The sequence below is a fragment of the Neurospora crassa genome, linkage group V (assembly GCF_000182925.2).
Source record: "Neurospora crassa OR74A linkage group V, whole genome shotgun sequence".
Classification (NCBI taxonomy): Eukaryota; Fungi; Ascomycota; class Sordariomycetes; order Sordariales; family Sordariaceae; genus Neurospora; species Neurospora crassa.
The window spans coordinates 3,601,211-3,611,103 of record NC_026505.1 but is presented as its reverse complement, the minus strand read 5'-3'; the positions used below and the strand labels follow the sequence as shown (position 1 = coordinate 3,611,103).

General features: G+C 50.8%; 2 protein-coding genes and 1 non-coding gene across 3 annotated transcripts; 1 reads left to right on the top strand and 2 right to left on the bottom strand.

Annotated features, from left to right (window-relative positions):
• The first annotated feature begins 637 nt into the window (after positions 1-637).
• Positions 638-725, top strand: NCU15112. Its single transcript has one exon. It is a non-coding gene; the product is annotated as a tRNA-Tyr (tRNA).
• A 2,734-nt stretch (positions 726-3,459) lies between these two features.
• On the bottom strand, positions 3,460-6,128 carry NCU01311 (hypothetical protein; the record flags this gene model as incomplete). The annotated part of the gene is made up of 4 exons (XM_956304.2): positions 3,460-4,676; positions 4,754-4,843; positions 4,923-5,248; positions 5,320-6,128. 4 exons carry the CDS (start codon positions 6,126-6,128, stop codon positions 3,460-3,462), a joined length of 2,442 nt encoding a protein of 813 aa, XP_961397.2.
• Positions 6,129-6,799: 671 nt separating this feature from the next.
• On the bottom strand, positions 6,800-9,304 carry NCU01310 (hypothetical protein). The gene is made up of 3 exons (XM_956303.2): positions 8,901-9,304; positions 7,735-8,821; positions 6,800-7,403 (listed from the first exon to the last, which is right to left on the bottom strand). Exons 1-3 carry the CDS (start codon positions 9,003-9,005, stop codon positions 7,141-7,143), a joined length of 1,455 nt encoding a protein of 484 aa, XP_961396.1. The 5' UTR covers positions 9,006-9,304; the 3' UTR covers positions 6,800-7,140.
• Positions 9,305-9,893: the final 589 nt, after the last annotated feature.

The window sequence follows — 9,893 nt, the reverse complement described above, 5'->3', positions numbered from 1 at the left end:
CGTTTCCCAGCGCCGGCAACAGTCGGGACATATCCGCATTTCACGCATGGGAAAAAAAATGTCCATCACAGTCAACGTTACACTCCTGCCGACTCCAACAACCACTTAAAGAGGAAAACTTCATATTGTCGAGAGGAAGATCACTCACCGGCACTGAAGCCGACTCGGCAACTGGCATTAATAAACTGGCACGGTAGCTACTGGCAACTGCGTAAGTGGTTGTCGGCGATACTATGTAGTGTAGGTATCATACGCACACAATACCAAACAACCAGCCACTCAGCCAGTCGATCGCCGCAAACTTTGTGTTACTGAATCTGCCTCAATGTTTGACTTTAGTGTTGGTGTTCCGCTGTAAATAAGCGTCAATCATAGTCGCACCAACAGAGATCCAGTGGGACTCCGTGTGCTGTGCTTGTGCTATGGTGACAATGACAATGATTTCTTTTGTGTGTTGTCTCGCGAAGCCTGCAAGTCACCACCAGCCATCAAACATCACTTCCGAAAGTCGTGAACAGCGCCAAACAACAACCACATTTTGCGTTGTTGTGGCAGAGTCGCGCGGCAAACCACTGAAATTCACTGCACTAACTGGATCACAGTACTTAATCAAAAGTGCAAGCTTGCATTAGCATATCCCCTTGTGGTGTAGTTGGATATCACGTTCGGCTGTAATTGTATGATTGTATACCGAAAGGTCACCGGCTCGATTCCGGTCGAGGGGAAACATCTTTTCTTTTTCCTTTTTTTTTTTTCCTTTTCTGCCTCTTTGCTTTTCCGCCTTTCCGTTCTTTCCGCCTTTCCGTTCTCCTGGTTTCCTCTTACTATTCCTTTTTTTTCTTTCTTTCCTTCTTTGGTTTCCCCTTGTCTAGTATTTTTGCTTCTACCCTCATTCCGGTTTTGGAGCACAGTGTTTTCTTTCCTTTTTGGCTCTCCTATTTCATTCCCTTTACTTTTTTCGACCTTTTAATCATGTACCAATCACACACTCGTTCCATCGGACTTCCGCACCTTTTGTTTCTCCGTTTTATTTTGCGATCTCACTTACCGCAGTACAGACCTTGCAGTGTCGAGATCTACGGTCTCCGATCCCCTGGCCCAGGTCCTTGGGATCATATGGTAATTTCAGATGTGTGTGCAAAGTGCACTGTAGTGTACGTACCAAGAACCAAGAAAATGTGACCGTTTCGTGAACGCCTATCCAGTAGTGCAGTCATCCTTACTGCCATCATCATGCACATGATGGCATCTTTGCTTCCTTTACCCACTCTGTCATTGCCTGTACGCAATAGACTCTCCTGCTGGGTACATACATACATACACGGTACATCACGTAGTGATGGCCAATAGCCACGCATATTACTTTCACCATCACTTTGCTATTTTCTCTTCGGTCCCGGAAGTGTGGGTGTGGCTTGGGTTACGAAATCCATTCTCCTCCTTCCTCTTTCGGGGGTAAGTCTTCCTCTCATCTAGTGTACCAAGGGGGCACTCAATGGGCTATTAGCATACAGAGGGGTATCGACTCGCAACTTCAGGCTGCCGACTATTATGTACAACTGACTCGACATCAAGTGTAAGTGGTGAGTGAGTGTCTCTCAATCACCGCACAGGATAAGGAAAAGATTGAAGATAATTGTGAGACCCACAGTTACTCCGGACACTCTCCCTATACTGATACGTAACTAGTGTTTTGCTCCCAAGTGAGCCCGTTTTCGTTTGTTCACTTGACTAGAGTCTTGACAGGCTACGAGGAACGAATTTGTGAACGGAACTTCATTTTAGAGGAGTCAGGTTGAAGTACTGTCAGGAGCCGTGATGTGAAATACTTCCACTTTTTTTTTTCTTTTTTCTTTTTTATTTTTTCCCCTGCATTGGAGATTGTAAAGATGCCTCTGTCTCAGCTACACACATACGAGAATTTGCATATGCTACGTACCCACAACGTGTGACGCCTCAAGAAGTCATACATAACAAGACGGAGAAGCCCCTGAGTCGTGTCCATAGTACACTAGATATCGACTTTCCACTCATGGACATTCGCAGGTTGATCTGCTCCAAGACTGTTTACCAGGTGGCCCCGTAAACAGTGTGAAGTCCTCTCCGGTGAAGTCAAGAGGCAGACAAGTACATTTACATACCCTTTCACGCAGATACTCCCTCCATATCGCATAATCGGAGGCGAGACAAGTTCGCCACCCAATTTGCTCACATCCACAAAAGAGTGTTAGGTTTTCATTTAGATGCTTCGGCGTGGATTGTGAATATCACAAGTCCTTTTGCCACCGTCCCGTTCAAAGGTACATACGTACTGCGTAGAAGAAGAGAGAGTGTGTGGGTAGTCAGTCATGAGAGATCATCAGTTTCTGCTTTCCTCGAGCATTGGATCTGAACGTTTGGGCTTAAAGCAATAGGGATTGATGATACCTACACTAGAACGCTACTAGTTGTTCCGCTATCTATACAAGTTAGTGTGGAGCATCAACCAAGGGGCGAGATAGGTGTTCGTATCGCCTTCAGCATGAGAGTGCTATCACGAGTTTCGCCGGTCCATTCCACTGGTTCCATTGTGAAGTCCGTCGACAGTCTTGCCTTGGAGAGACCTGGTCCTTGAGTAGTGTAGTCCCAGCAGACCGACCGACCCCCGATCTTGATCCGAAGGTAAACCTATGATGTCCACAACGTGTGTAACTCTAGGCTCTAGCCCCAACACTCCAACACCCTTGATCCATCATGAGAACGGACCCCAAGGTCCATTAGCAATTTCTAGTAAAGATCACCTATCCCAGTGATCTCCAGTCACCTAGTCGGTGGACCTGTTCCCCATTGACAGTTGCCACCTCCTTCCTTTACTGTTAATCCTTTCCTCCGTGCCCCCCTCCCCCCCCCTGATCCATTCCTCAAACGCCCTCATTACAAAACACGACAAATCAGACTCCATAATCCCCACAAACACAACAGAGACACCCACAACAGCCCTCTCCCAGTCCAGGTCCTATCCCAGAAGAAAGGTTCAACGGCTGGCCGGCATCTTGAGATCCTGATCGGCTCAAACTGGAAAGTCACACACGAATGGTGACTAGTGTAGCTCCTTCACCAGAACCACTTTACCTTTTTGAGCGTGCACGTCCAAAGGGGAGTTACCGTTTGTAGCGATCGCCGTCTTGGCTGCAATTTCTCAAACTTTTCTGCTTGTGTACCGAATTTGCGAGCTTGCATCACCATGGCCAGCAGCTCCTGCCAAGTCACGCTATAGACCAATCAAATCAATGGATTCTAACCATTTCTGTTCTCATGCTCGAGTTTCCAGAAGAAAATAAGGGGTGACCTTGCTTCTGGCAGAACCGTTTGGAAGTTTGGGGACATCTGGGTAAACCAACAACAACCACCCCATGTCAGCCAAGGGCCGAAAACTCCAGACCTGTCATGGAACAGTTGGAGCCGACCAGGGCAAGCGGCTCAGCGCAGATCCCCATGTGTCCATTCGTTGAACTTTGGTACCGTTGCTGAGACGTGATTCTTGTTTATCCGAGACTTTGTTGTGTCTTTGTCTCTCTTCTCTACCACACGGGCGGGACTCTTCCCACTGCCAGGCTGTGACTGTTTCTGCTGCTGTTGCTGCTGCTGCTGCAACAGTTGCTCAAACTTGTCCTTGATAGGACTTATATTCCCAACCCTATGCTGCTGCCGGTGGGAGGTAGTTCGGGGAGGTATCGCCGGTCCTGATCCGAATCCAGGTCCCAATCTCGGGCTTGTGGTTGTCGTCGTCGTCGAATTGTATTGGTAGTAGGTAGTGCTGGTCATTTCTCCGAGCTCGTAATTTCCGCTGCCAATATCTTCGCCGCCGACGCTTGTCTCGTAGTGGCTGGGTTGGTCCACTTGAAATGCAGAGGAGGTGGCGGCCGCTGTCGCTGTCGCTGCCGTTCTGCTTTTGCGCTTTCCTAGCCAAATCACCGAGCCGGTGGAGTTAGATGGAGTGAGGCCTGTGAGGTTACTTGATCCCAAAGAAGCACTAGTGAAGGTTGTGGTCGAATCTTCTTCGGCGGGGCGTGTTGATGATAGGTTGGCCATGGGTCCTTTCGCCGTCGGGTGCACTGTTGACGTTGAGTTACGGTCGGGCAAGTCGATGTCATTCGTACCGGCTGGTGGTTGCGTTTCACTCCGACCCTCATGCTGTCTGTGTGTGTTCGGAAAGCCATAATAGTCTTGAAAGAGGTGTTGACGATGCTCTGAAGCAGCACTGGCCGTTCCCAGCACCTCAGCCTCGCCCTCGATATACGAAAATATCCGCCGCTGTCGTGGATTTACGGCCGTGGATACGTCCCCCGTTTCGATTACGAGATTGTTGATGTTGCGCCTTTGAGACAAGCAACGGCTTGCCTCCTGTGAGGCCGTACTCGCACTGGAGCTACTGGATGTAGAGGGACTGTATAATTGGCCGTTTACGGATTCCACATGCTGATTTTGACTCGATCGAGGCCCACTGTGCGGCTTTGTGGGCGACGGAGATGTTGGCGATGATGAGTCAACGAGAGTCTCTTCTACACAGGGAGGAGGAGTATCCATGGATGGTTGCAATTGTGACCTACGCCATCGCTTGTCCTCAACCGCTCGTTTCTTCACCATTTGACTGATGCGTACTTCATTTTCAACCGGAAGGATACGCAGGGAGCTCTCTGGGAAGCCTCCAAAAAACACAAAGTCAGTAAATCGCATCGATCATTGTTAGAATGTACCCAACGAGGTTCCGTACCTCTGATCCCATAGTGAGTTCTGTCTCTGGTCTTCTCACCCCCAACGCGCTCGTCCATCACCTTGTCCCCATCATCATCGCTCTCTCCTGCTGCAAAGAATCGGTTAACACCACTCCATCAACTCTTCACAATCTTGCACACCCTCGTCAATTGATTCGCCCAACATACCTCGATCCCGATTAGCGGTAGTACTCATCCTCTTCAACTTCGCCTGGAACCTTTTGCTCCCTGACCGATCAATGAGCGTATCCTGTCTCGCCAGCGTAACACTTGCTAGGCCATCTTTGCTCTCCTTAGCGAGCACGACTTCGAGCCGCTTGATCTCGGCCTTGTAGCCATCCTCTCGCTGAATCCACTCTTCGCTGATTCCTCGGAACTGCTCCAGTTCTTTCTCTCGAAGGTTTTTGAGCTCAGCTAGCTCTTGTTCTAAGGCTTGCAACCGCTTTGTAAGGTGTGCGAAGCCCTCGAGTACGTTGTGAACAAGCGAGTTATATCTTTGACACCCAACAGATTCGTTAGTAACTTCCATATCATGCCGAACTAAGAAGAGAAAGAGGTGACCTACTGGACAGGAAGATGAGTCATCGAATCCCCCTTCGTCATCATAACCGCTTGCAACGTCTCCGCCATCTGCATCAAATTGGGGTTATGCCAGGGGCTTCCCCTAGCGGCATTCCGCCTCAGTCCTCCCAGCCAGTCATCCTCATCATCCCCATTCGTTGCGCTCCAATTTCTAAGCGGCAACGCACTCAACGATGGTGCCGGTGCTGCCGCAGCACTCGGCGTCAGCGGCCGGAAGAAGGTAAAGCGGCTGGTGCTGCCACCGCTTCCCTCACGAGGTCGCCCCGACGAGAACGAGGGCGACGATGGGGCGGTGGCCGAGGGCGAATCTGCTCCATTCCCACTTGCTCCGAGATTAAGCAAACTTGAGACCCGCTGGAAAGTAGCTGACGGCCTCGACCTCAACAATCGGCTACTGGTACCAATAACATTGCTATCGCTTGGCGATTTCTGATGAGGCAGTGATGGTCGACGTAAGCTTGCCGTTGAAGTTCCCGAGGAGAAAACACCCGCTGTGGGAGTTTTGGGCGGCAGTGGTCCAGACCCGCTGGTGTTGCCCCCGAAGGCTATTCCCCCGCTCCCGCTCCCGCTCCCCACGTTTCTGACTACGTGGATGCCACCGTCATTGTTATGGTGTTTGCTGGTTGACCCGGGACGGGATAAAGGCAAGGCGTTTCCGCTACCGTCTATAGTCGTTACACTTGTGACAGAGCTATCCTCCGATGTAGAAGTGACGACGGGCTGCGGTTGTTGCTTGGCAGGCTGCGCGCGAGATTGCTGGAATCTACGCAACCAGCTGGTGCTGTCGGCCATCCCGCTCGCTACGTACGTTTTGAAATATCGGCTGCTGACCGAACGTAAACTCTGGCGGAACTCCTCCGAGCGGATGTATAGTCAGTTACTTCGAATTTGCGCGCCGCCGTTCTCTCACAACTTAAGGTTAGTCTAGCAGCTTAACATCGATTTGCCGGGAACAGAGGCGAGAGCGAATGAAGGCGTCAAGTGTTACCGAGTTTTGAGTGACCTAAATGTGCCACACTTGGCGGGGTAGGGCGACGGGCTGGTCGATATGATTCGGATGCGGCGTGCGGTTGAGCTGAGAAGGTTGGCAATCAATCAGAATCTGATGGAAAGCGGGATGCAGACAGGGTTTGGTTTAACAGAGCTTGATGCCGGTAAGGGCTATTCGGGTTAAGTCGCCAACCGCACTCGCCGGCAGCCATGAAGACATGGATTACTTCGGATGGAAGTGAACGCATGAGTGAAGGGATTGTGCTTGCCTAGCAATCTGAAACTGCGCTCCTTACTTTCGGCTTTGTTGAGCTCCTTGCTCTCTCCTCATTCCACAAAGCTGCTGCGGACATGACGGATACCTAGTAACTACTGTATGGCCAACAAGTTTGTTTCATGAACCATGTCACCTTCCCAACTATATTCACAAACATCTCACTGCTGCACTCATTAACACGAATTTACAACATCTATGCGCGGAGTGACTTGTGACGTGGTTCATCACTAGTAATTTTCCCGACCTAGCGGGTCAGCGTCAATATCTTCTTTCCAGTCTTGTTGGGTTTTACAATCTACCAGCCTGTAACTGCTCGACTGCATCGTCCAGACTTGATCCCATATAGGGGGAAGTCGGGCATAAGCGGGATACACCGACTGACGTTACGCGGGATCGATGACAGGGCCAGATAAGCACACTGCCATGAACGAGCATCTTGCTCTTGTCCCTTCCCTATGAGTATCGACGGTCCGGCTCCCTTCGACTATGTAGGTCGCAAGCATAAGTTCATCCTTTCTTTCGCCGAGGTGCCGTCGTCTAATAGAACATATCCTCAGCTCTTCGCCTCCTCTGCCCTCTACCCTCCAATTTCTCAGCAAACAATTCTTTTCCTGCGTTGGTTCCTGTTCCGCTAAACTTCTCCGGGAATAGTTCTTTTACCGTCGTGCTTGTCGTCCCTGTCCCCTTGATCCTGAACCCTTGGTCGGTGCTAATGTTCTTGGTCGCCAGACCACGGATGCTAAAACCTCCAGCGGATGTCGTTGTTGTCGTTGTCCGCGCAATTCGATCTGCTAATTTAGCTATATACGTCGTTAATCATGGATTCATCAAGATGTTTCGTTTTTTGTTTATTTTTAGTTGAGTCGAGCATTTGTCATCTGTTGCGTTTGGACGTATCTCATGTAGCGGGCACGCGCAATCGTGCCTTGACAGTCGCTGCATCACCGCACTACTTTGCCAAGAAGGAAAGCCTTTATCTGCGAGAGGAGACGGTCTTCTCTAGGTTCGCAAGCGTTGAAAAGACCGTGTGACCCCGCAAGGAGAAGCCCTCCTGCTTGACAAAGTGCTGCGATGCTGTTGCTTCCGCTGTGACTGTTGTGAGTGATGTTGTTAAAGAAATGTCGAACATACCGCTTGCCAACTTTCCGACGTCTTCCTCCACTTGATCCATCATTGCCCTGCTGCCAATAGTTGAAGATACCTTGGTAGGGAAGAGTTCTTTGGGCTTGTTGGCTTTTGAGGGGAAAAGCTCCTTAGTGGTGTTGTCGTCTCTGCTTCGATCTCTGGGAGATTCTGTCTTGGCCAGACGCTCCTTGATCGCCCGACCCTTCTCCCGGCTGCGTAGCGAAGCAGCATCCCTGTATCTGTTGTCTCTCTCGGTGTCTAAATCCATCCGTGCGTCACTATCACGATCTCGTAGTGGTGATGCTGATCGATTGCGCTGGCGTGGCGATCTGGAGCGGCGGCGGTCAGGGAAGAGCTCCTTTTCTCGGTTCTGTCGCGAGTACGACCTCAGTCTGTTAGATTCGGTCGAGAAATTGCTGGAAACCGAGCCACGCCGAGACCGCGACCGAGGACGTGTCGAAGCAGGCCTTGTAATGCGCTTGCCTAGCGCTGTCGAGTCGTCATCGTAAAGATTGACGTCAAATGGCTCACTCTCCTCTTCCTCAAGTTCTCTACGGCGATCGTTTCGGTCGTTCCTATAGTTCTTCCTGCCCCGTGGGCCGTCATCGCGATCCCTGTACCTCCGATCTCTGAACTCGCCACGCCTCTTTCGCTCCTCTGGGTCGTATTCTGGATGTAGAAGGTAGAAACGGCTGCGGGCCGCAGCACCGACGACTTTCCTGTCTCCCTGGACGGCGAAACGGATAAACAAAGCGCTATCTGGTTTTCCCGAGAAGCCCTTGGCGGGGACTTCTTCCAGTGGCGGTAGTGCTGTTGGGTCGGCAATAGCGACCGATGCGAGAGCAACGAGAACCTCCTGGGCAATAGCCTCGGACCTGAAGACAAGGTTTGCATTGGTGTCATCGATCCACTCCACCCTGTCGAGTTGGGTCAATCCACAGTGCTCGGCAACGTAGCCTTTTACTTGCTCAGGGTTGAATGTGTCAAGACCGCGAACGTGGACTTTCGTAGGGACAAGTGCCTTGTCGGACTGCGCATGGTCGCCGTTGCCGTTAACGTTGTCGGGACCGTCATCGTCAATCTCGCCGGGTTCCTGTAGACCAGAATGATTGATAAGTGACTTGTCTTGGCTCAGCTGAGCCGAAAAGGTAGGGACTGGAGCCAGCGCAAACCTGTTCCTCGCCCGTGATGATGTCGTGCGTGTATGCCTCAGGTATCTGGGGGATGTCTTGAACGTCATGGACGTCGTCCACGTCCATCTCAATATCTAAATCCATAACTGCAGACTGAGTGGGCTTTGTGATGTCAATGGCGATGGTAGACAGTTGTATTCCGCGTCCGGGCGCAAGACAGCGGTAACTGGATGTTCGCAATTGCTGCCGATTTGTTGATTGGCAGGAAAACAGTCGGGGTACTAAGAGCAGCGGAAGGTCCGCGAGATGAATAATAGTCGTATGCTAGACTAGATTGCGGTCATTGCGGGCGAATTGTGTAGCGGAAGGATGCGTGTGATCTGTCGTCGCGATTGTGGGAAGTGGAAAGGGTTGAAGTTGGCTTTGTCGTCGGTGGATGAATTGGATCGAGAAGCCCAGCCAGGCACGGCTGGCACGTATGGGTCCGCTTGTTTGCTAGGGTGCTTTCCACTTGGAACCCACACGCCCTATCGATAAGACAAGGTTCCACCCTCCCCAGCTCGCGTGCCCGTTGCGGTAGGGCAGAAAGTGGAGCAGTTTGCTTCGACCAGTTAAGGCGGGGTTTCCATTTGGCATCGGTGAATGGGATTTGTTGTTGTTGTTGTTGTTGTTGTCGTTATATTTAACGTCTACTTCCGCCTCCCAAAGGGCATGACACGTACGACAACATCGGTGAATGGGAGATAGGTACAGGTATAATGTATCAGGTAACAAACGTGCAGCAACCAAGTAAATTTACCTCTACTTATTCTCATCCAATCCGGTACAGCCACCAAAAACCCAACGGCTTCATCTGGAGATACAGGGACGGGATGCAGCTGATCAAATACATTATCTTTATATACCAAGCTGCTACACTATGTTCCACTAGCGTAAAGTACACGAACATCGGGCATCTCGCCCCAGGGACCACAGCATTAACAACCCGATACGTACTTCGAGAAGGCATGCCAGACACAGTCCCTAAAGTCC

Excerpts from the sequence above, each read along its gene's own strand:
- NCU01310 (XM_956303.2), bottom strand. The coding sequence starts at position 9,005 with ATGGATTTAGATATTGAGATGGACGTGGACGACGTCCATGACGTTCAA. Across the intron at positions 8,822-8,900 it reads TCATCACGGGCGAGGAACAG|GAACCCGGCGAGATTGACGA; the intron begins GTTTGCGCTGGC and ends TCTGGTCTACAG. Across the intron at positions 7,404-7,734 it reads CGTCGGAAAGTTGGCAAGCG|CTAAATTAGCAGATCGAATT; the intron begins GTATGTTCGACA and ends CGACGTATATAG.